At 36.6% G+C, this 26,998-nt stretch overlaps 1 protein-coding gene across 2 annotated transcripts in view; it reads right to left on the bottom strand.

The window, feature by feature from the left end:
* DACH2 (dachshund family transcription factor 2) overlaps positions 1-24,977 on the bottom strand; it is a 755,586-nt gene extending 730,609 nt beyond the window's left edge. For both annotated transcript variants that reach the window (XM_003412751.4, XM_064278617.1), the window contains exon 1: positions 24,262-24,977. In XM_003412751.4, coding sequence (XP_003412799.3) covers positions 24,262-24,770 — 509 coding nt within the window. In that variant the 5' untranslated portion in view covers positions 24,771-24,977. The remainder of the gene's footprint in view (positions 1-24,261) is intronic.
* Between the last annotated feature and the right edge of the window lie 2,021 nt (positions 24,978-26,998).

The following is a 26,998-nucleotide window of genomic DNA, read 5'->3' as shown; positions in this document are numbered from 1 at the left end:
CAAAAGGTCGGCAGTTTGAATCCACCAGGCACTGCTTGGAAACTCTGTGGGGCAGTTCTATGCTGTCCTATAGGGTTGCTATGGGTCGGAATCGACTCAGTGGCAGTGGGTGGGTGATACACACCGCATGTATGAAAGAAGGCTATATAATGCCCTAAATTTAATAAATGTCAGTCTGGCCAGTTTATTAGAACTGCAAATATGAGTGAATTTCAAAAGCCTCTACAAAAAGACAGAAATTAATCACTAGCAGCAAAACGGTATCAACTAAGGGCAAGATTCTACAGAATTGAGCATGCCAGAAGGTAAAGCACGTACTAGGTAAAGAATCAGGCCCTTCAGCAAACTAAAAGGCATGTTCTCCCCTTGCCTCAGCCTCTTGAACTAATTACCTAGAAACCACAGCCTGAGGTTAGACCCTGTCCCATCTCATTAAGATTCCCTACCACTACACAGAATACAGGATTGGAGAAAAGAAAAAGTCACAGGAATGAGAGGAGCACTGAGAGAAGCTATTGACTTTGGTTCCCTATTCTCTTAGGAAGATGAGCGGTTCTCTCTACAGGTAGGGTTTACCAGAGGCATATATTCTTTGACACTAGATCATTTATTTATTAAGGTTTGACACATACCAAGTAGCTATATATGCTTAAAAACCATAGGTTCTTCAAAAGATCACTCACCATTCTCAATTACTGAAGAGGAGGAGAAATCAAAGAGAAGCAGGTTAATCTTCCATACTTCCTATTCCTCTGAGTCCTCCTGAGGTGCATTACAAGCCCAGCTGCGTAGTTCGGAATTTTAAGAAAGTGATGTCATAATTCTGGCTACTATGCAAAAGTAGATGATGAACTTTACTGATTTTTTTTCAATTCTCAAAGAAGATAAGCCTCCTGCATAGAGGGTACTTAATCCCCCAGTTGGTGAATAATCAGCTTGTTTTATGCATCCCTTATTATAGCCCTTGAATAAAGAAAAAAATACAGGAGTTTTATATCCAACTTTTCCCCCACTTTCTTGATAACACTGATAAAAGCATTTAATTGCTCCCTACTGTGTTTTAAAATATGCTTCTCATATCCCTAGGGTTCTTTAGAGGTACTTTAAGAGCCCAGCAGATATGGGGAACACTTGATGGAGTAACTGAGTCGAGGCAGATCTGGGGACACCCCAATCATCTAAAGCAGATTTTCTTTTATGTAAATAATAAACTAATATTTTATTACAATAAAATAATAAAAATAAGTTTGAATATCACTGTTCAATCATCATGTGCAAATGACATGTTGTAGAAAACTTATTAAAATCGATTACTACCGTTTCCAAATCTTCAAACCATTCTTCTTTGGCTCCTTTAAAGCCAAAGGAATGCCCATTTAACTCACTTTGATTTATTGGAAAACCTTCACAACTAGATTAACTTGATATCAAGAAAAGGAGTGCATTAACAGAGGGATATTCAGTACTTTGGATTTTTTTTTAATCACATGGTATGGTAATGCACCACTTTTATCTGGGAAAATTTAATGATCATGTTAGTTTCCAAAGGAAAAAGAGAAAAAGTTTCACAGGTCAGCAATGGAATAAGTTCTAAAGGACTCACTCTTTACTTTCACAGGCTAACGTGGCCCTTCTCTATTTAGTGCAATCCTAGAAGCAGTGTAGAAATCTAAAATGACTGTCCTCCACTAGAATGCATGTGCCCAATCTCCAGAACAAAGTTCAAAAAAGTCAGCCTTGCAAAGTACAATAAATTAGACGCATTGGCTTTAATTGTCCAAACAAATAGTTTAAACTTTTTTTTTTTCAGTAAAAGCAGATAAACTGTGGTTTGATGTCCACCTTTAAAAAGGAAAGATGTTAAAAAAAATGCCTATACCCAGCTGCCATCGATATAGTAAAGACCTGCACACTCTAATAGAGAATAGCAGTTGGCAGTGATCAGTGGATCTTCTTGGTCAACTGAACCAGCACATGCAGGAGAATAAGCTAAACTAGAAATAGAAACATAACGGCGGTGCACATCTTAAGAACTTGAGGAAATTTATTTTTATCTGGCCCAATCCAGAATTTTTTATTTATGCCCTTTTTTTTTTAGGATACATGTCTTGAAATTTTGTTCTCAAATGCATTGGTAAATGGCTTATACCGTATAAAGAAAATACCCAGGAGTTCCCTGTAAAACCCGCTAAAGCACAGGCTTTGAATCAATAAAAGACTATATCAAAAGAATAGAAAGACTACAATTTCTGATTCCCACAACTGTATGCATAAGAAATTTAGGAGGCTCGAAAATAGTTACAGAAATCTTATTTTATTTCTGTGACCTGATTTATTACGTTTTGTTTTGTATTATTATTAGAACTGTATCAATGTATAAAGTTTGACACAATTGCTAAGGAGCATTAATAACATTTACTATTATGGTTATTAATTACTAATATAATTAGTAATTATTGATAAAGAAACAATATACTAAACAGAATAATTATGTCCACAACTAAATAGAACTATTGTGTTAAAACTCTTCAAAATCAATGTCTGCAGGCAGAAACACAAAACCCAGGTAAGATCTTGCAAATACATATCTGGAATGCTCCTTGGAATTTAAACCTGAGTTCTGCAGGGGGGGGTTTGCATGTCCTGACTTTGCTTAATTTTTCAGAAAATAAAGGACTGCTTTTGTTAAAGGGTAGTCTGAAAAAATCTAGCGTATGTTCATGATCAAGGTGCAGTCCCATTTCTTTTGCTACTGATTATCCTGCATGGATTAAAAGGGCAAGCCATTAGAAAAGCAAGCTCCACTGAGTGAGATAATAAAAACCCTAGTTTCTTTGAGTGGTTGAGAAAAAACAACAGGAAATTTCACACTTGCTTTACCAAGAATTTGAAGTTAATGTCGAAAAAGATGTCATCGGAGAAAAGGAATTGTATTTCCTGCCAAAAGATGACACCTATCAGGTCTATGGATAGTGTATATGAGCTTTCCCATCTCTTTTTGTACCAAATGCATAGATTCATCTAGTACACGTTACTGTACCTTCAGTGGTTTCACTGTCAGCTCCCATTTTCTGCTTCCCGCATTCCTCCCTCTCCTGATTCAAAACCATCCCTTTAACACATCATTCCTAATTAGATGATTAGTGCTTGGAAGGGCAGGAGATAAGTCATTTGCATAATTGAATCATAAAAAGAAGTTAAAGATACAGATTCTGCTGTTCGTTTGTACGATTACCTTCTTCAGCCTGGGGGCTGAGATATTAATGTGATTAAACAGTATTTCTGCAAACAGGAAACTGTGTGTCCTCTATTAAAGCAAGGCTGGAGGCAAATGAAAAATTAATTTTAGAAGACAATCAATTTTATTCTACATGACTGTAATAAATAACAGCCCATCTGCAGACAACTCATTAAGCCCTGGGAGGGTACATGTGTCACAAACTCTAAATGACACACAAGGCTGAATTCTCCACCAAAATAGAACTAGTAATAAATGGCCTACCAGCTGCCATATCAACCTAGAAAGTCAACATACAAGAATTTCCTAGAAAATCAAGTGCATGCAGTGGCTTGCAGTCACCCAGTTAATTTAGTATCGATTGCAAAAATTCCTGAAAACGGGTTCATTTTATTGCAAAATTTGCGTTTTTTCTTGTATTCTGAATGTATGTATGCGTGTATACTCACACATATTGGTGTGAGCACTACTTTCAGTAATGATAAAAGCTAACATTTACTGAGGTCTTATTATGTACTAAATACTTTATGTGCACAATCTCAAGTAATCCTCTTAACAACCCTTTGAGTTATGCGCTAATATTATCCCCATTTTTAGATGAAAAAAACTGAGGCTTGGATGGATTAATTACTCCTGGGCCTTACAACTAGAAAGCATTGGAATCAGAAAAAGTGTGTTTATCTGAAACAGAACAGTAATTTCCTAGCCTTCTGTGGTTCAAAGAGAGCTGTCGATCAGAATCAGAATAAAATACCCCAAGTCAGAATCGACTTGACAGAAATTAACAAGGCACAGCAATAAATTTCCTTAAAATATGAACATTTCCTAGAGTAAATACATTTAATTATAATAAAACATAGTAACACCGTCAAACCAACAAACTGAAAACATTTGAGTATATGTGCTATACTATGCATTGTGAGTGATAAAAATGACACATCAGACTGTTTTTGAATGTCAGGAATTTACAAGCTAGTTTGGGAAAGAGAAAGCAAAAACACCTTAAAACTTAACAATTGGTACCAAGAAAGATAGGCTATCTCCAGATAAAACTTCAGAGGAGGAAGAAATCATTGTGGGTGATAAGGAAAGTACCTATATAAAGAGGAGGTAAAACTTCACCAAGATCGTTAAAGACAGTTGTTCACAACCAGATCTTGAGTAGGGTAATTCTTTCTGGAAAGTAATCTCAACCATAACATTTTCTGATATCAGTTCCCTTAGTTTACATCAGTGCTCCTCAGTTCAGTTTTAACAAACCTGCTAGTGATTCATGCTTGAATAAAATATTCATTTGAACTTTAAATCTCATCAGATTTGAAATATCAAGCAGGATGAGTAATCACTTGCTCCTTTACTTGCTTTTGTGTAGTAGAGATTAGGGCCATAGAGCCTAAAATAGTCTTTTTACAACATTTTGGACAGCCTATCCTGATTGAGTTAACCCAGTGTCTAGTGTGTGTGCGTATATATATATATATATATACATATATATATATATATATATAACCCATTGCCGTCAAGTCAATTCTGACTCATAGCAACCCTATAGGACAGAGTAGAACTGCCCCATCGGGTTTCCAAGGAGTGCCTGGTGGATTTGAACTGCAGACCTTTTGGTTAGCAGCTGTAGCATTTAACCACTACGCCACCAGGGTTTCCATATATAAAGAAAGGGAAAAAAAATTTTTTTAATCACTCCAACAGCTCTAAAAACAAATTTTAACAATGGAACTGCCCCCCCCCCCTTTTTTCTTCCTAAACAAGAGTTTTAATAGCAGATGTTACTACATCTGGCTTCCCTCACTACTCTCCAGCTGCAGAAATTAAAACTCAGAATCAGTGACAGAATCTAATGGGAGTTTGCAAATGCTGACCAAGCCCTTATTTCCAACTACTCTTTTAAGATACCACGTGAATGGCTGGGCAAACCCTGTGGAAGAAAATCCGTTTCCTAGGTAATTAGCAAGGAATTACGATCGAGATCACCAACTTCTCAGTTTTGCTCTGCAAACAGGGCTTCGAACTGTTTCGGTCCAGTTAGAACCCCTGCTGAGAATTTGCATTTCCACCCCAGATACACTGAATCAGAATCTACAGTTTAACAAGATCCCCAGGTGATCCTTATGTATAATAAATTTTGAGACCCACTGTTCTACTAATGTTCTCAGAATGGTTCCTAACCAGCATCGTCAGCATCATCCGGGAACTTGTTAGAAACGCGAATCCTCAGCAGGGGTTTGAACCGGGATGAACTGGTCTGAAGACCTGTCCTGCAATGATTTCGTGTGAAAATCTGATTTAAAGCTTAGCTATTTCTTCATCGCCAAACCTCCACCGTCACAGAAATCCAGAGAACAGTCAGAAAGTAGCTGGGCGAAGCAGTGACTACAAAATGAGCTGTTTAAGTATCTTCCATGTGAGGTTAATAATGCATGAATCAGCGAACAGCAGGTGTTGAAAATATATATTGATTTGGCTTCTGCCACTCTGTATGCATTATAAACCATCTACATGTAAAGAAAGGCGCCCTGGTGGCGCAATGGTTAAAGTGCTGGGCTGCCAACCAAAAAGTCTGCAGTTCAAACCCACCAGCTGCTCTGTGGCAAAAAGATGTGGTAGTCTGCTTCCCTAAAGATTTACAGCCTTGGAAACCCTATGGGGGCAGTCCTACTCTGTCCTTTAGGGTCACTATGAGTCAGAATCTACTCGAAGGCAGTGGGTTTTGTGTAAGTAAAGAAACCATGACTATTTCTTAGTTCCACACTATGCCTAGCAGATTTGTAGCACCAGGTAAAAATACCAATGTGTTGAAATGAAAATTGTTGTTAGGGCTTTCCTGGCAGTTCAGACTCTTAGTGACCCTATGTACAACGGAACTAAACACTGCCTGGCCCTGCGTCATCCTCACAATTGTTGCTATGTTTGAGCCCACTGTTGTGGCCACTGTGAAATGAAAGTAGGAACTTAATTTCCTCTTCATGAATATATAAAAAAAAAAAAATTTTTTTTTTTTAATAAAATTAGCAAACACACATCATGGGGCGGCTTATGTTCCTACTATAAAATCAGTTCAAAATAAAAAGAAGTACATCTTCCATTGTAAAATAATGTTAATAATATATTAAACAAACTAAAAATTCTTTTAATTATTAAGAAAATGTTATTTTTCACCATATTCTTCAAGGGAGCTAATTGAAGTACAGGATGCCCAAGGCAAATAAGTGGTTGTGTAAATATTTAAAGCTTCATAGTAGAGTGAAAGTAGAATACTTTTTAAAGGGAGAATACTTTTTAAACAAAAACTTCAGTAAAGTTCCCAGAGTTCTTCATTCCAACAATTTTTAAACTTTTAGAAATTAAGTTAAAAGTTTTCTTTGAACAGTGTCAATTCTGACAGCATTATTATATGTACAACAAAATTTGAGTGGTGCTACATTCAGACACTTCTCTTAACCCTCAGCAATTTCAATAAACAATATACGTGTAGATGATCCTACCAACACTCGGACCTTTCAGTTCCTTGGCCTCCCCTCCTCCAACGATCTTCTCTCCTACTCCACTTCAGCAACTCACGATGAGGATCATACCCTAAACCTTGTATTTACCAAGAACTGCAGCTCCTCCATATTCCTTTTTAAATATTTCATTGTGTTTTGGGTGGAAGTTTACACAGCAAATTGAGGTCCCATTTAACAATTTTTATACCCATATTCTTAATTTCGTGCACCCTCTCTCTGATCACCACTACCTCTCTTTCTGTTTCCTTTCCTGTATTTCTTTAGTCAGTCTGGCCAATGGTTTGTCAATTTTGTTAATTTTTTCAAAGAATCAGCTTTTGACTTCGTTAATTCTTTCAATTGTTTTTCTGTTCTCTATTTCATTTAGTTCAGCTCTAATTTTTATTATTTGTTTTCTTCTGGTGCCTGATGGATTCTTTTGTTGCTCGCTTTCTATTTGTTCACGTTGTAGGGACAGTTTTCTGATTTTGGCTCTTTCTTCTTTTTGTATGTGTGCATTTATCGATATAAATTGACCTCTGAGTACTGCTTTTGCTGTGTCCCAGAGGTTTTGATAAGAAGTGCTTTCATCCTCATTGCGTTCTATGAATTTCGTTATTCCCTCCTTAATGTCTTCTATAACCCAGTCTTTTTTCAGGAGGGTATTGTTCAGTTTCCAAGTATTTGATTTCTTTTCCCTAATTTTTCTGTTATTGATTTCCACTTTTATGGCCTTGTGGTCTGAGAAGATGCTTTGTAATATTTCGATGTTTTGGATTCCACAAAGGTTTTGTTTTATGACCTAATATGCGATCTAGTCCAGAGAATGTTCCATGTGCACTAGAAAAAAAAGTATACTTTGCAGCTGTTGGGTGGAGTATTCCGTATAGGTCTATGAGGTCAAGTTGGTTGATTGTAGCAATTAGGTCTTCCGTGTCTCTATTGAGCTTCTTACTGGATGTCCTGTCCTTCTCCGAAAGTGGTGTGTTGAAGTCTCCTACTATAATTGTGGCGGTGTCTATCTCACTTTTCAGTTCTGTTAAAGTTTGTTTTATGTATCTTGCAGCCCTGTCATTGGGTGCACAAATATTTAATATGGTTATGTCTTCCTGATCAATTGTCCCTTTAATCATTATGTAGTGTCCTTCTTTATCCTTTGTGACTACCTCTCTTTCTGGTTCCCTCCTTCCAATACTCCAACAATCCTTTGACCCCCTTCTTAGAACCTCCAATTCAGTGATCTATCAACTTTTCACTGTTTCTCACCTCCTTGATATTTTCCTCCCTCCTTACCAGCTTAAAATGCACTTCAATCATTATAATCGTTTCTTTGCATAAACCCTCAACTCTCTCATCCCTTTTTGCTTTGTTTATACTCATACCACTTAGGGAAACCATAATTCTAGTTAAGCCAATTATCTGCCTACTTTGCACCAGTACCAATGCAACTCTACATGGTGGGATTAAAACATACAACCACACTGACTATTTTGAATTTATGACCAGAAACCTCAATTGACCTTTAATGTTGCCTGACCACCATACTAAACTTCCTTAAACAGATTACTCTCCTACTCACCTAGATGGCTATTTCACATTTTCTCTTTATCCTTAAACCTCCAATATCTCTTTTCTCATCCTTACTCCCAACCTGGCCTCCCACTTCACTGAGAAAATTGAAACAATCAAGAGGACTTCCATGGGGTCCCATTATCATATCAATCATAATCTCCAATCACATGCTCAGCCTTCTCACCTGTTAACATAGATATACTAACCTTGCTCCTATCTAAAGCTGATACCTCTCGTGCAGTGGATTCCATCCACTCTATCTTACACAAGAGTATCATTTCAGCAATATTCTGCTCTCTTTCCTACATTATCATTATTTTTTATTTTTACTGGACGATTCCCAACAGCATATGCTGTTATTTCTTCCATCTTAATATAAATAAATAAATTATTGAATCACTGTCTCCCCAAGCTACTCCCTCCCACCTCAAGTTGTTTGCTACCTTTACAGAAAATCCCTGGAAAGAGTTATCTATCCTGTCTTCCACTTCCTTTCCTCCAATTCTCTCTTAAACACATGCCACTCCAACTTTTCATTCCCCCTCCTCCACCAAAACTATTCTCCTCAAGGTCACCAATGACTTCCATTGCTACATCCAATGGCCAATTCTCAGACCTCATGTTATTTGGCTTATTAATAGCATCTGACACACTTGATTGCTTCTTCCTTTACGATACTTTTTTTTTTTAATCTTCCAGGACACCATACTGTCTTGGTTTTCCTCCTCCCTCACTGGATGTTCCTTTTTAGGCTTCTTGGTGATTTCTTCTCCCTGACCTCTTTATGTTGGTGTGACTCAGGACTCAGTCCTTGAATCTCTCCTTTTTTATACTTAGTCATTCCTGTCCTAAATGTACATCTTCTGCCCAGGCTTCTCTCCCAAACACCAGACTTGTATATCCAGTGCCTACTCTACACCTCTGCTTGAAAGTCTAAAAGATATCTAAAACCTACCATATACAAAATTGAACTCCTGACATTCACCCAAAACCTGCTCCACCCACAGCCTTCCCCTTCGCAATTCACGGAAACTCCATCCTCCTAATTTCTCATGCCAAAATCTTGGAGTTGCTCATGACTTTATTTCTCTCACACTCAATTTCTAACCCATCAGAAAGTCCTGTTGGCACTACCTTTATAACCTATCCAAAATCTGACCTATCATTACCACTGCTACTCTACCACTATGGTCTAAGTCACCACTACCTCTCTCCCAGATACTGCAGTAGCATCCTAACTGCCTCTACTCCTACCTAACTAAAGCCTATTCTCAACCTAGCAGCCAGAGTGATCCTTTTAAAACCTAAGCCAGATGTAGTTATACCAGTGCTCAAAACTCTGCAATTATTCTACCATTTTATTCACAGTTAAAGGCCCATGTCCTCAAAATGGCTTACAAGGCCCCACATGACTCTCACCATCATCATTATGACTTCTTCCTACTACTCCCCCCTGCCCCGCCCTCACTCCACTTCAGCCACACTAACCTCCTTAATGTTTCTCAACTATGTCAGGCATGTTCCTGCTTTAGGGCCTTTTAGGCTGTTTCCTTTGCCAGAGATACTCTTTCTCAGATTCTGCTTGGCTAACTCTCCTCTCCTGTGAAGTCTGTGAACAAAGCTCACCTTCTCAATGAGGCTTACAATGACTAAAACTGTAACCAACTCCAATCCCTGTATATCTTTACCTTGTTTTACTTACTCTAGTTTTTTCTATAGCACTTACTACCTTCTAAGATGCAATACAATTTATTTCATTATTATCCACATTGTTTATTATCTTACCCCCTCCACACTACCCTACCCTAGAGTTATGATCTCCTCTTCAAGTGTAGAGATCTTTGTTTGTTGTTTTTTTCCATGGAGGTAGGCCAAGCAGATAGAAGAGTTCCTGACACAGAGTAGACACCCAATAACTATTTGATAAGTGGATGAATAAAGGATAATCTTCTTATGCGCATATGTCTCATCTCTACAACACCATTTAAAGCTCTCTGAAGGAACCCACAGATTCTAGCATAGTATTTTCAACACAAGAGACAATTCATATTTTTTTAGTAACAAGGTCCCAGTTTCATAAAATATTTCAATATTATGATCTGCTGCCATCTCTATACATTTTCTTGAATTACTATTTCTTTCACTATTTCATTCAAAAGGTTAAGTTTTTGTTGGTTTCCAAAACCTTTCTGTGCCTGCATATGAAATAAGTTCACAAAGAAGAGAATTTAGTTACTATATTTCTGAAGACATCATCATTAGAAGGCAAAATTTCCAGTCAGGGCATGTACCCTGAAGACATTTATTATAGAGTGGACACTGTGTGGTGCTTCTCTGTCCTTCTAGTTTGTTTATCTCTGTTTCCCACCACTAGATTTTCCATAATTCTATCCAAAACAATCCACCACCTAACCAACTTGTTTGCTAAAGTCACTCTTTCAAGACTTACCACTTCAGAGACAGGACAGAGAGCATAGTGTACAGAAGAGGTACCACAGAGGCTTAGATTCAAGAACTGGTTCTGCCTATACTAAGCTGCCTACATTTCCATTTTCTCAACCTAAATTCAAGATCAGATGGCTGCCTCATTGAGTTGCTGTGACGATAAAACTCAGTGTGTGAACAATCATTTCAGTCTGCGAATTTCTGGACACACATAAGGTACTATTATTCCCTAGAGGCTTCATTGTAACTATGGATGATGCCGATTTAGTTTTGAGTAAAAGAAGTCTAACAGAGATTAAGCGATCCCCAGAAGTACCATGTTGTAAAGGGACCAGCCATCTGTTTATAAAAATTTAGAAATTTTACAACAAAGTTATAAAAACAGACTCTTCTAAAAAGGATCAGACTAAATGAGCTAAAGTATGTGAAAGCACTATATAAACTATAAAACAGTATATATATGTGAAGTTTTTACTATTATGCCTTGCTAGTAACTTTAAACTTTCAGATACATTTTCAGACAGAAGGCATGTAGGAAATATTTAAACTTTATTGAACTTATTAAATACAAAAATGACAAAAATGTCATTTTCTGTTTTTTAATTCAAATTTTAATGTTCGTTAAATATTATTGAATGTAGTGGCTCATATTACTCCCTAAAATGCAAACTTAGCTACTATTGAATACAGTGAAAACTTTGCACACATACACAAAGGCAAAATTCAACCCTTTTTTAAAATTTCATACTCAACATGTGTTTTAAAAATGTGCTATGGCAAGCTAGCATCGAGCTGACTGACCAGTAATGCGAAGGAAACAAAAAAGAAACGTAAGTGGAGATCATCTAAAAAAAAATTTTTTTTTTTACTAAAATAACATTTACCAGTGTAGTAAAGGAATATTTTAGTGACACCATGTATTCAAATGTTCTGTTGTGATTTCTAATGTCACCAGTTCACCTCAAATGAAATAACATGCCCACATTTTGCCTTTAGTATTTTTATTTTTATTCACAGCTAAGGCTTTCTTATGCCTTCTGTTCCTGTTCATGACTTTGCTTAATCTAACCTTCAAAATAAAATGAACGCAGTTAGAAGAGATAATTCCTTCAACAACTCTATGGAAAGGCCTTCATCAGTCCTCTCTGCACTGCCTACTGCCCATCTAACAGCTAGTTCCTGGTCCATTTTCTATTTCCATGAGAAGTATTTTCTTATCAAGTTTTCTCCACCTTTATTTATCTTGATTCCTTTCTCTATACTAAATATAATTAATCCCATGCTAACATGACCCAAATTATAGTCCTCTTGTTTTTAAAATCAAGAGCCTTCTTAACTGGACAAAAACTTTAAATTATTGAGCTCCTTTGTCCTTTCTTCAATGAAACATGGACCCATATGGGACAAACACATTTACATTTTTCCCCACTAATGTACAAAAAAAGGAATTTTTTGGGTTGTATTTACATGCAAAAAACGAAAGCCCTCTTAAAAACAAACAAACCAAAAAATGCCAAACTGAATACCCAGCATAGCAGCCATTCAATTAAACGGGGCTAAACCGCAAGGAATAGTAAAAGCCTTAGACTCTGGCAGCATCCATTCAATTAAATGGGGCTAAACTGCAAGCAATAGTAAAAGCTTTAGACTCTGGCAGAATGGCAATTATGTAAACACCATACAACCTCATGAAAAAGAACCCACCCACCAAACCAAACCCACTGCCATGTAGTCAACTCATAGCTAGTGACACCAGAGGACAGAGCAGAACTGCCCCACAGGGTTTCCAAAGCTGTAATCTTTAAGGTAGCAAACCGCCACATCTTTCTCCCACAGAGTGCTGGTACCTTCCAACTACCAACCTTTCCCTTAGCAGCCAGCACTTGACCACTGCAGCACCAGGGCTCCTAAAAAAGAACATACCCTTAAAATAACAAATACTCATCAGTGCTCTAAGATGACAAGGACCTAGCCAAAACAATGACAAATGTAAGAAAGCGGCTATACCAAAAACATTTGTACCAATTAAACTCTGGAGCAGTTACTACTGTCTTCAGATGTCACAATGTTCAACATATGCCCATCATCAAAATGGCTGCTCTAGCAGGATATGATCGGCATCAAGACCATGATGTTCTTTTTTTTTTATTTCAAGTTTAAAAATGATTAATTATTCCCATCACAGAGTAGAAACACTTCACAGAAATCTTTAGTCCTATACTTATCAATGTGTTTTAACCCAAAAGCTATGATTCGTCTGGTGTCAACAAACGTTTATTTAACTTCTGGAAGATGATTATTTAGGGGCCTTAAGCACAGGGAAGTGTGTTAAAGTCAACAACTGGCTTCATGCAGTGTGCAGGTTTTGATCTGCTAAAAGCCTGTAATGAGTGCTCTATCCATTAAGTACATAAATCTTTCCACAGATAACAGAAGGCAAAAATATTAATTTAGTAATCACGAACTAACATGATCCAGTATACTGCTCTTAGCTATAATGTATATGTTGTATGTCTGTTTGTGTTTTGTTCACTTTGGATATTTTCTACACAAAGCATTTAATTTCAGACTTTACTCAACCTTAACATGCTTCTAAGCTATCTCCTCTTGCCAACAGTGTATGCTCATAAAATGTAAATAAAAATTAATACTAGAAGAAGCAAAATATAACTAGACTGATAAATATGCTGTAATTATTTTATAATGCACTGCAAACCTTATTAATGTTTTCTTAATTTTCCACAATTCTGGATTATCTACACTGTTTAATGTTCCATCCATTAATGTAGGTTAGCTGAGAGTCAACTATGTAACAGTAAAACTCTACTGAGGTAGCCTAGAGATGAGATAGTAAGAATTTGGAGAGTTTTTAGGAATACTCCTGTCACATTAACGAACAGCCTTGCATACAGTGTTTATTAAATATTTGTTTAAATGAAGTGAAAAATGAATTGAATTGGAAAGTATAATATATTTTATCTATGTTCCATGTTCAAGCTGAATACTCCAAATGGCTTATAAAGTGAGACCTAAAGTTTGTTAAAAAAAAAAGTTTGTTACTATGCAGTAATTATTTTTTTCTATGAATGAACTTCCCTTTCTTCATCCTCAAATAAAAACCTAGAGAGTATCGACAAATTTTTCACAAAATGAATCTAGAAGTTTAGCAGATCACAGGCTATTTTCAAATAAATATAGCAAAACTCAAATAATTACTTCCAAATAGTCTTCTTAAACATTTAATTATACCTGTTTTCAAATAATCTTGTTTTCCAAAGTAACTTAAGTTTAAATATATTTAAGAGTTAATGCATTCCAAACAACTGAAAACCAAGGGCTCTTTCTCATCTTTGTTTTTATTTTTGGCATATAATATTGTATAGGACCACACGCAAAGCAAATCAGACTCTAAGCTTGAGGACATGACTAGTTTAATATCCCAACACAAACGAAAGCAAACTTTTTAACATGAAAACAACTGTTTTTTTTTTTTAATCTATGGTGGCACATTTTATTTCAAAAACATGTTTCATGGAAGGTATAATTTGATAAATGCATAAGCTATAGGACTCATATCCCTTGCAACAAATATATATCAGAGAAGAAAAGCTAAGGTCATTTAACTATGGTCATTCTTAAGTGGAAATACCTGTTTTATTCCAATATCCTCTTGCTGTGCATTTCATTTATAACACATGGGTACATTCTCTGCATTCGTAAAACTAAAACATCTTGTTTTATATCTTAATAACTCTATTTGTAGTTAGACCTTTCTGGTATAATTCTAAATACTGGGGGGAAAAGCCAGTGTTTACTGATGTAACACATGAGGCAGATATAAGGAAATTCAAAGGCTAATTAACAATAAACAAGGCAAAACCTTATAACTTCAAAAATATTTCATAATTTAATAAATATAACAGGGAAATATATGGTTTATACATCCTAAGCTAAAAACAGCATGATTCTAGAATGTAAGCACCATGAGAGAAGGGACTATTTTGTTTACTCTGTCCATAAAAAAAAAAAAAAAAGCCAGAAAATTGTGTGGCAAACAGTATGCCCTCAATAAGTTCTGGTTAAATGAATACATAATAAAATAAACAAATATATCCTATCATGACAAATCTAATCATGAGATTAAAAAGCCTGTGGAAAGTTGTTTGTTTTCAAATTTAAATCCCAGTAATTAAGTAGATAGAAGTGAGTCTTCCAAATGTCTACAGATTAAAGAAAATACTGCAAAAAAGATACTCACTGAGATGTAACTTGTGTCCTTGGGAGAACTGTTCCAGATTAAGTCCTTTTGAGATTTTTGTAGTTAAACGTCCTTAGGCAGAGCTCAAAATGGGAGCCATATCATAAAGCATCCTACTCTGTCCTTGGTAGTGTTATATAAACAAGGCCTCAGCAGTCTGTTTATTATCCTTTCAGAAGGATCAAGGACTAAAACACATATATGATAACACTTCATACATAGCCATATTAAAGTTTTAATATAGTTTCTGTGAATTCGTGTGTCTTTTTTTTAATACGGCATTTAAGCTCGATGTTCTGAAAACAGGTACTGTGTAAATTGCACCCATGTACCCTACCACCAAAAGCCATCAAGAGACAGGATAGTCTTATGTGATACATAAAAGTATATATTTTTCTTATGTGTTTACTTCGTCTGATACAAAATGTAAATAATGCTTTACCAAATGTAATCATAAAAATAAACTGACCTAAATATTGTTTGTGATGGTATTACTATGCTTTTTAGACATGCAAGTGAGAGAGAGACTTCTTCCAAAATAACTAAAAGCTCAAAATCTAACACATTGCTGTAAGCTATAATGGTTATAACTGTTAATCCAATACACCTTTTATACAAACCCATAAACACATGAGTGGAAAAATAGCACAGATGTTCATCTCTAATGCAATTTCCATTCAATTTCCTAAGTGCGGTCCCTGTGTGCAAACTAGCTTAACGTTATGTTTAGCTTGCAAATTCTTTTAATAAATAATGAATGCAATAAAACTAGGAGATCAATGGCAAGCTGAGAAATCATAAAAAAAGGCCTTTTGTGTTCAGGCTGTTGCCCATTTCAAACTTTAATCCGGAGGCAGATCAATATTATTTTTTTTTTCTTTTTAACCCATCACATAAATAGCAGATAGACTAAATGTAGCTTAAATGCTGTTAGCAGCTAGCAGTTGCAAGCAACTTGATAAGATCATTGGACACAATTGCAATTGAACGTTTTATACCTTAACATACACACTACATTATACACTATTAAACAGTCAACTTGTTTAAAAATATTGTATAGCAATAAAAACACTGTGGCTCATTAATTTTTCTTAAGATGCCTGCACTATATTTTTTTTCTAGTAGTGTAATTACAAAATTTTCACCACAATTTGCTCTAATAAATTATATAATTGTAACGGGCCAAATAGTACATAAACCAAACCAAACCCGTTGCCGTCGAGTCGATTCCAACTCACAGTGACCATATAACACATAGATACCATTATCTTCAACATCAGCATTCCTAGGTGAAAGAGATTTTTTTTTGCTCTTTAAAACTAATTGCACCTGAAAGAACTAATAATTAGTCCTCTAAATGGTGCGGGGGAGGGGGTATACTGCATGCTGATTTAAATTTCAGTTGAATTTGGGTCTTCAGATTATTCAGGAAAAAAACAAATCATAAGTATTTGTGTTTCTATTCACAGGCCCTAGAAAGAAGGGAGGAAAACCCCCTTCCTACCAACTAATTTTGGATAAGCATGCATATACTGTTCGGAAGATGAATCAGAAGTCAACTGCCACAAGAGTCAGTGCTGATATCAAGTAGTATAGATCAAAATCAGAGAATCATTTTATGGTAGTAGGTTTATTTTATTCTTTAATTCTTGGCTGTTCATAATATTATAACATCCTCTCTGGGTTTTCACTAAGAGGAAAACATTCTAATTTCAAATAGTAGATTTTTATACCCTTATACTGGGTTTTTACGTACACTTGTGGAAGGTTTATGTCATGATTACAGATGGTTTTATAAGGGAATTAAAATTTCAGAATTAGTGTCTTTTTAATACCTGTGTAGTTTATGTAACTATTTCTACTTAGCATTTTTAAAGAACAGCAATTAGTGGAAAGAATTCTGATGAGAGAAATATAGCGTTCAACAAATGTGAATTAGGAGTCAAATATCTACATAATATTAGGCTTAATGCAAATTGCACAATAAGTATCACTGAAGTTAAAAAGGACTCCTCAGAAAATTATTATTACAAATCCAAGGAGCTTGTTTTATGTAACAAACTCAGTTCTCTTTTAAGGATATCAGGATAGGTACTAAAAAAGATATCAGTTTGTTCTATAGCTATATTATATTCCATTTCTCATAAAGCTACTGTCTTACATCTTATATCCACAGTCTCAATGCAACAATTTCACCAATTATATAAATTTAGCTTTAAAGAAGGATGTGGTGAGATCTCACCATGAAGAAATTCCCATAATTCAAGCAAACTTTTTAAAAATATGTAGCTGTCCATAACATTACTGAAGTTCATCATAAACTTTCCTTTAAAATATATTGTAGATCACTGCATATATCCCAAGATTAGCCTAACAACAGAGAGAAGATTTTGCCTGAAGCATCTAAGACCTCAACAGTTAGTATCAGTTAAGGGTATTTCTCATTTTCCTATTTTAATAAAGATAGGTAGGAATAAAATATTAAAGAATATGGCAAAAGCCTGCAAAGAGAAACTACCTATATATTTTTAATATGTGTGTATATATATTAAAAATATGTATGTGTGTATATATATGCATACATATACACATATATATCAATCTATACATATACAGATATAGGTATCTTAAAAGTCGAACATGAGAAAAACTGGATCTGCTTTTAAAAATCTGTGTTTTCAAATATCAGACTTTAACTAAAAAGTTATATTACCAACAACACTAAATACAAACTATGTCACAACAATTAATAGCATTGTTTCGCTCCTAAAACCAAGGCATTGAAGTCATGGGCTAAATGAAATAAAATATGATAGTTTCGATATTTAATGCAGGTAGGTAATAAATTTCAGCAGAGTTATATCAAAGTTCCTTTCGATGTGCATATGCTATTCCATAGTCTAAGGATCAGACCAAAGAAGTAGTGTTTAGCATGACTGGATGATTTATGATTTACAAAGGACTATTTGGATTATACATAACTCTAATGGTAAAATGGAATCAACTTTTCTAAGATTTTCATCATTACAAAATGAGGAAATGATGACTACAAAATGCACAGGCTGCCCCCTCCCTACTAAAAAAGAAATGTTAAATCCTGAAGGAGTTCTAAATCCCTTGGTAAGACTATATTCCTGCTGCATTAAGTCAACAAGAAGCTTATTAGTAAGGATTAAAAAACTAACACCCTTCTGTAATCAATTTGGATACAGTATTATTCTATTTATAGTGATACTTTCGATGTACCCCAATCATATATTCCTTATTCTCATTTTTTCCTACTATGATTAAACATTAATGTGGAGGCACTATTAAGCAGCTCCACTATATTTAGGTTTTAATATATTGATTCCCACCATTTTGGAATAATTAAAAACATAGCATGAAAATTCAGAATCTTTCTCAGAGAGCTTTACAATTGGTTAGATTTTTTTGTTCTGATTCCTAAATAAAACAAATTTAGTTGTTCTAGCAGGAGGTGGAAAAAGGGATGCCGCCACTTTAAAAGCTTCAATCTCTTTGACATTGCTGGCAGTGTATGGGAACATTAATGCATCTGTCATGATAACAAGCTAAGAATAACATCTAGACATCAAACCGAGCAGAGAATCCATCTGAAGTGATTCATTCAGATCTGTCTCATTGATTTATTAAACACAGGGCAACATCTGCAGCCTCACAGAGCTGCTTGGCGAAATTAATGCAAGATCAATTCAAATGGAAAAAAGTGTAAAAGAGATAAATCAAAACACAATTTGCATGCAGTTCCACAATCAGGCTTATTGGGTGCAAATGCTCAATTTCCCTTCCAAAGCAAATGTGTTTAAATGTTGTATTATCTTTTTAGAATTGTGTGATCTGAAGTGACAGTGAAGAGTTTTGCAGGTTGAGATGGTGAAAGGGAAGAAAAGGAGAAAAAAAAAAGCTACCAAAGACCTTTTGAATATGCAACAAGAATATCATTAATACCTAATTGTTTTGCTTTTGGGGAAAGGTTTGATGTTCTTTCTCTAAAAACATAATATTTTCAGTTTTGGATTAATTAGGTCAGTTTAATACATATTTGAAATTTACAGAAAGTATAAACCTAAATCATCTGTATCTTTAAATGCACAAAATGAAATGCTAGTGGAGATCTAGATTGCTAACTGAAATATAATACATTGTGACTAAGGTTTCTCACAATTATATTTGCCTGTTCAAAGCATTTTTAAAACATCTAGAGATTTCATTAAGACAAAACAAGGTTACTTAAGAAAGCATGAAGTAATTCAGATTACATATCTTCTACAGATATTGGAGATTTCCCTTGTAAAGCCACATAAAACATTAACGTCTGAAGACCATCACATCCTAATTATTTATTGGCATTTATGTGCTATACATGGAGGATAATATCACACATAAATATCCAAATACGTACTCCACCATATTATGGATCATTTCTTTAATGTAGTATCTAATACCGAATAAATGAATGTTTGGGGCAAATATGGATACCATCTAAAGTGTTTAGATAAATAGAAAAAATGCTGGTTATGCAAAAATACATATTTAAAATGAATGTAAACATGGAAATTCTGTGCACTCGCACATGACTGGATTGCTTTAATTATAATCTTGACATCATGTTTCTAATAAAAGACAGAGCACTGTTGACTATGTAACTGTTTTAACAGACAATATGACTATCTTCCTCATTATCCTATGAGATAAAATGCCTGCATTCACTGACCAGATTCATTTCTAAAACCTTTTTGTCATTTCTGAAAATATAAGTCACACAAAATATTAGCCCAGGAAAGTGATGCAACTCCTTCAAAAATATGGTATTGCTTAACTTACTGGAGATGCAAAACATCAACTTTCAAAGTAAATTATGTTACTCTGTGTGGATGATGAAATATAAAATATTAATCAAATTGAATATAAAGGCAAATTTATTGAGTACTTACAATCATATTTCTAGTATTTGAAAGCAGTTTAAAATTTTTGTAAAAGTCAAAATTAACATGAAGTGATTCTAACATCAAAGCATACTTATGTTCTATTTACATACTCTCAAAATACCAATAAACTACGATTGGACCATTTTGATTTGTAATTTCAAAAACTGAATTTTATTCATTTGAATATATGTTGAATCATGTCTTCAAATATATTAAAATGTTTTCTTAATCATAAAATTCTTGTTTCTTCAAGCATACATTTAACTGCATTTTAATGACTGAATAGCATTTAATCATAGTCCTCAAACAAAATTAAGTATCAATCATGAAATCTAACAATGTGACTTTTATACAGATAGATAGATAAAAAGAGATAACACTAAAATGTGTTGGTTTTCAAAATTTAGTGAATACCAGTTTTTAATTTAATAATTTACTGTTACATTAAACTTTGAAGTACTTAGTAAGGAAAATCCATGGCATAAGAGTGAGAAAATCTACTGAATATGAGTGAGACATTTGCTTTCTGAATCTGCCTGCTTTCTCTCATCTTAAAAACTCTAAATTCTCTTATACAAGAAATAAAAAAAAAAAAATCACAGTGCTTTATCTGCAAAAATAAAGATCTAAAACAGAATAATTTTTCCAATTTTGGAGTGGGCCTCTTATTACCATTTTAAAATAATCTCCCTGCAATTAATAAAGTTAAAGGGCATGAAGGAAAAATACTGTGTAGACCTTTGAAATGGCACTGGGGTAAAGCTTGGGTTATTTAACAGAACAATGAACGTTCAAAAGTTTTAGTCCTAACTGTTTTGTGGTAGCTGAGGTAGGTGTTCTTCACCCACTTCTTTTTCAGGACGACAACTTTGTATATTTTGATAAGTAGCTAACAACAAAAGAGCTGAGATGGGGTATTAGTAGGGTTTTTGTTGTGACTCTCAGTACTCTCAAAGAAACCATCATGTGTCTATTTCACTTATTCATTTTTTTTCTGTGAACATTAATAAAACTGAGCAGCGAATTGAATCAAAATGCCACTTAATAGAAATATGGTAAGGTCCATGAAAGGGATCAATTTGAAGATGGTTCATATTCTATGTTCTGGGATAGTGTAGGGAGGATTCTAAAGTAAAATACTTCAAGTCAGGACTCGCATACTCTTCCCCAGGTGTTTGGCAAGGGGCGGGGGGGTGTTTATTATGTAGGAAAAGAAAAATTGCCAATGGCACCATTACAAATAAGCCTTCCATTCAAAAACACATTATGAAAGTTCATCCATCAAAAGATGAAGATGAATCTCTTCTTACGAATCGGAATAGTGTGTCAGGGTTTCCATTCACTGAATATGTACTTTTCCTTGCACTTTTCTCACTTAGCTAGAAGTCATGGGTCCTGAATGACAATTTTCTCTAGTCAGGCCTCTATGGGTACATAGATCATCTTCTTTGGGCATCTCTCGAAGTTCTTTTGCTCCATCTTTTATTTCCTCTCATGGCATCATTCTGCTTTTATGCCTGTATCTTTTCTCTCCTCCTGGTCTTGTGTCTCATCTACCTTATTGTGTCTCTCTTGGGCCTCATTCCTATTTACATCCCTCACCTTTCTTTTCACTGAATAGAAAAGTCATAAAAATAATGTTGATCTAAACAGTAAGTTCACAATTTATAGAAACACCCAGATCTATGGAATGATTTAAGGTACGCATGTCTGTAAATAATATTACCTAAAGTCGGAGAGTATCTATTATAAGAATTATCATATTTTGTAATTTTCAACAACATGATTATGATGACCATTTTGCACTGGTAAAATTTGGTAATGTTATCTTACCACTAATTAATTAGTTTTTTCCCAGAAATTGTGTTTTTTTCCTATCTGGAAATTGCAGTATAGATGTGTTTCTGGTACTTCACCTCACCTTCATTCACAGATTGCATCCATAGAATGTAATTTATAAATGTTTATAATTAATATCACAATACTTGTGACACAATTATAGCAATTGCATGTAATAAATAAAATACCCATAAAGAAAAGAAAATGCAAAAGGAGGCACATACTTGTGTCTAAGGTGTTTCTTCCTACCTATTTAACATTTCTCTATCACCTTTATAAACACACATACACATAAGCAAATGTAATTCAATTCAAGAGAAAAAAAAAGTTAGTATTGTAAATTCTGTGGTAATAAATAAAACTTGACTGCATTAAAAGAATATCCTAAAAACAAATCATCTTACAGGGTCCAAAAATAGTATAAGACCACCTGCCTCTGAATACAGAATAATTTCTCATTTTTCCTTCAATAAGTAGCTCCAAACCATAATTAAAGGAAAGTTTCTATTTATAGAGGAAAACATTAAAACCACATTAAAATATGAATCTATTTTTAAAATGAAAGTCTGATTTTGCATAAGAATGTATAAATTTATTATTAAGAAAGAATTTCCTAAGGGTAAGAATTGTTCCACTTTAAAAATGGGCATTTGTGTGTATGTGAGACAGAGAGAGAGAGGAGAGATGGTTAATAAGAGGATAGCTTTTCATGTCTGAAATTGTTTAAATGAAAGTCTTTTTGAATGGCAACAAATGAACTAGATGATCTCCATCCCGTCTCTTGTAACCCTATGAGTTTATGTAATAACCAAGTGCTTTGTGGTCAAAATAAAATTTCATTTCTACTCTTACAATCCATAATTGCTTATTTTATTGAGGGAGCAGTTATCCTTTGTGTTTTAAAGCCATCTATCTTCCTTAAGAAAGTCTGATCTAATAAACCAGGTTCATAAGCTGTAGATATTAATCAGGCAAGAGTTCTCATATGAACAGGTTTCTGTTTAATTACTTGAGCCCAGAACAACAAAGGAGAAAAGAAAAACAAACGGTTTCCTTGTAAGTTCTTCATTAAGATGAGGTATCGGTAAGCAACAGTTTGTCTACAAGTTGTCAGTACACTTCAACAACATATAACAATTTGGATTTTACAACAGATGGGACAACTAGGTTAAGGTTTTAGTTCATAGGCCCAGAGATCTTGTGATTTAAAATTTCATTGTGAGGAAAGTGTTTTTGGCAAAATGAAAAATAAATCCCATTGCTCCTTTAACCTGGTGATGGTGATTTCTTGGTTGGCATGCCAATCACATCTGTCAAATCTTTACTTTCCTAGCTGAGATATTACCAGACTAGAGATGGAATAACACTAAGGACACTAATTCACAGGTGTTTAAAAAGTCAAATAATCTTGAATATATTTCACCTTTTTTTTAACTCAGAAACACTGAACACAAATTGCTTCTCATATGCAAACAGACATTTGCTCTATAATATACTTCTAAGCTGTGATACGAAGGAGGTACACTTACAGCCAGGGAGGCTGGTCATCATCATTAAAGGAACCCTCTCTTTGGGGAATGGGATCCCTCCAACTGGAGGGGGGAAGCTGAGAACATCCTCTATAGAAAACCTACCAACTCAACTTCTACTCCAATGCCCAATCAAGCCCCAGCGTTTCATGCCCTACATTGCCCTCTGCAGATGACCCAAAAAGGATGATCCCAGGAAAGTGACATCTGTCATCGTTCTTTTTAAATAGGATCCATCTACTTTCCTGTGTTATGTACCGGGGAGCTTTTCGAATTAGGCACGAGCGCATGTCCGCACACGCACTTGTGCGCGCGCACACACACACACCTACGAACACACACACAACCACCATCACACACACCACGCACTCTCAAAACAAACACACAGGATGGGGATCGAATCACCCTCTGGGATGGATTTTAGACTTTAGACCCCCTGCATTCCCCAAATACTGCGTTCCCGGTTGCCAGCTTAGAAGCCCAGTTTACAGCTCAGCCAGCCCCCACCCCTCCCCCCAAGAAAGCCCTTGGTGTCCGTGTTCAGGGGAAAACCTATCCGACCCGTACGGCCAGAAAAGAGCAAGAAAGAAAACCAAAGAGAGAAATTAACAAAAAAAACCACAAGCAGCCAAGAAGCCATGCAAGATACGAGCTAAGGGCTGGAAAGTTTCAGTAGAGAAATGCAAACTGAAGTTTGTGCGGGACTTTATTAGACCCCTGCCACTGAGCGCAAACTAGAAGGGACGTGCGTGCAGTTAACAAATGACTCCTTCTGGTCCTCTTCCCCACGGATTACAACAGGAAGAGTACAGGCAAGCTAGTTAAGACCCTCTATAGACGGAGAAAGTTAAATGAGGGGGAATGAGACATGCAAAAGATGGCAAAGGGGCACAGGAATAGAAGCGAGCTAGCCAAGAAAAGAGTGCCTCACCTGGCATTGGTGCAATCGGTGAACAAAGTTTCGAAGTCTTTCCTGGTGATAAGTTTGCAGCGGTTCACCCCGGGCTGGATGGCCCCCAGCCCGCGGAGGATCCGGACCTGCTCGACAGTACACACCACGGGGGATATGTCCAGTCTCTTCAACTTGGTGTATACGGTGTGTAACCCTCCCACCAGGTGTTTGAGGAAGAGATCAAAGACTTGCGGCAGGCAGATCAGCTCCTGGCCGTCCATCAGGAACGAAGCCACCTTCACCCCGTGCATGTCGACCATCCGGCATTCGTTGGTGTTGGTGTTGCCGCTAACGCTGCTACCACTACCCACTCCGCCACTCCCGGCGCTGCTGCTGTGGTTATTGGCCATGAAACTGTTGATCATACTGGGAGTGAGACGAGGGGGCTCTCCCGGAGTCGAGTAGAGGGGTTCGGCCCGAAATAAGCCCCCCGGGACGCCGGCGCCGCTGGAAGTTGCAGAGATCACCGGAGGTGCTGAGACGGCCATGGTCACTCAGTCTCAATCTTATGTCCTCGGGCCCTCGCTTTGTCGCCCTCACTCCTCTAGGTCCCCCCGCACTCACACCTTCACTATCCCGCGCTCTCTCTGACTCGCTCTTTCAGGTTCCGAACAGTTCCCAAGACTCCAGCCGCCGGACTCACGCTCGCGTTCACCCACCACCCAGCAAACAGTGAGCAGCCGGGACCCGCGGCGGCCCCAGACCCCACCCCCCACCACACCCCCTCCCGAGACTGGCAGCGCCCCCCAGCCAATGGGCCCCACCCCCTCGGCATCCGAGCGCGCCGAATGGCTGCCGCTGGCGAAGGGGTGGAGACTCGCTGCCCCGGCCTCCGATTACCTGAGGCCGGCCAGGGCCAGCCGGTGAATTGGGATGGAGCCTGAGAAGGGGGCGGTGTGGTGCCTCTGCTCTTCTAGCTCAGCTTCTGACGGGAGAAAGTCCAGTTATCACGCAGAGCTGTCAAAGTGGCCGAGGCTACGAACCCGTCCCCTCTGCGCCCCTCCCCCCGCCGGAGTGTAGGGGTAGGAACACAAAGCGGAACTCCTGAGCGTGCCTCCTGGCTCCCCACGCCACGGTTCAATCAAGGAAAGAAAGGTGGTAGCTCCAATTCCATTTGCACATTGCTCTCAAACTCTGCAGGGGCTAATAAGCGGCTTCGTCCAGCTTCCATGAGAAAAATTCCAGTGAGTTCAGAAGTAAGCAGCTCAGCTCTTCTCCAGCTCACCTAGTGTAGTGCGCTTGGTGCAGGTTCTCCTACACCCGAGCGCAGAGGAACGAGCGTCCAGAGTTCACGCTTAAATCCGAGTTGCTGGTTGCTAATTCTCTCCCACGCACTGACCTTCAGAGACGCCGTGAGCTTGGGATCCTTTGTGAACACTTTGGAACAAGGCAGAGAGATGTAGTTTGTCAGTGGTGGACAGACGCCTCATTTTACTGCACTTCCACCACTGGCCTGGAACAGACTGGGCTTTCTGTGTCCCTATCCCTTAGTCTTGGAACAGCCCCGCCATGTCCCCCGCTAAAATTGATGGGAAAGGTTCCTTTGTATGACTAAAACAGTCATTACACAAAATGAGGGAAGGACAAGAGTTTGCTCTCTTTAATGTTGTATCTTCTGCCCTCACCTTTGGGCAAAAAGGTAGCTTTCATGGCCCAGTGATTAGTTTCATATCCTAAACTGCAGCTCGGCTTGTCAAGCGCCCCTAAACACACTACAAGAGCTCACTGTGAGCAAAATGTATGAGCAGGATACATTCCAGGGAAGAGGCACTGTCTCCTCCACACAGCATATGGTGGTTACAGCACCGTGGCAAAGTTGTTTTAATCCTTGTCAAGCTTTTGATTTTCTGAAATACAAGGTATTTCCTTTCCTATGCTCTTCCCCTCTGGAGGCTGTTATTCAAAAAGTGAAATCCAGGCTTCATTTCTTTACAAAATATTACCAATGACATACCTAATACTTTTCCAGATCATAAATAATTTTTAGAAACCTACTGTTACTCAGCCCTTCTCCTAGGAAGTGGTATCAAAGAGGAGCAGGCAATCTCTGTCTTTTCTCCCCCCACCCCATAATAAGGCTTAAATATTTTAAGTTGGGTTTTTTTTTTCTCTCTCCACAATATATTTTCCCTTTTGTCATTTCATCAAACAAGTATTAAAAACTACCCTTTGAATCTCTTCATACTGTTTCAATTGTATCAAGTCAAAATGCTAAAAAGTACTGGAGATACTTGCTTTGGGAATAGTGATAAGTGACTAATATAACAGACTGGAATGTATGCCGTCAAAAAATATTTTAAAGAGCTATTTTAAATAGTTTTTGCTAGTTTTGGTAGTGTTATGGGAAGAAAATAAGAAGCAAAAAAAAAGGACAGTTGAGAAGAGATGGCAGAGAAAGGAAAAGCTTCAACAAAAAGTAGAGGTTTTCAAAAAAGAATAGCACAGCAGTGACAGACATATTTGTATTTATCAAAAGCTTGTAAGATAAATGCCAAGTTGTGTTCAACAGGTGTTTTGACAGAAATGTGATAAAATAACTGGTCTTTGATAACTTATTGTCATTGAAAATTCCAAGCGGATAAGTTTGACTTTAAAGAAAAATTTTATTTTGAAATGCCTCTAATTGCATTAATAATCCTAAGGCCAAGTTGCTGCACCCATCTTATCAAGGCCCTTTTATTTCCAGAGCGATTCGTAGTTTTCAGCAATAGGACAT

This window comes from Loxodonta africana, chromosome X, assembly GCF_030014295.1.
Source record: "Loxodonta africana isolate mLoxAfr1 chromosome X, mLoxAfr1.hap2, whole genome shotgun sequence".
In the NCBI taxonomy this organism is placed as follows: domain Eukaryota; kingdom Metazoa; phylum Chordata; class Mammalia; order Proboscidea; family Elephantidae; genus Loxodonta; species Loxodonta africana.
The sequence above is the reverse complement of the archived record's forward strand: the minus strand, read 5'-3'. Positions and strand labels throughout refer to the sequence as shown.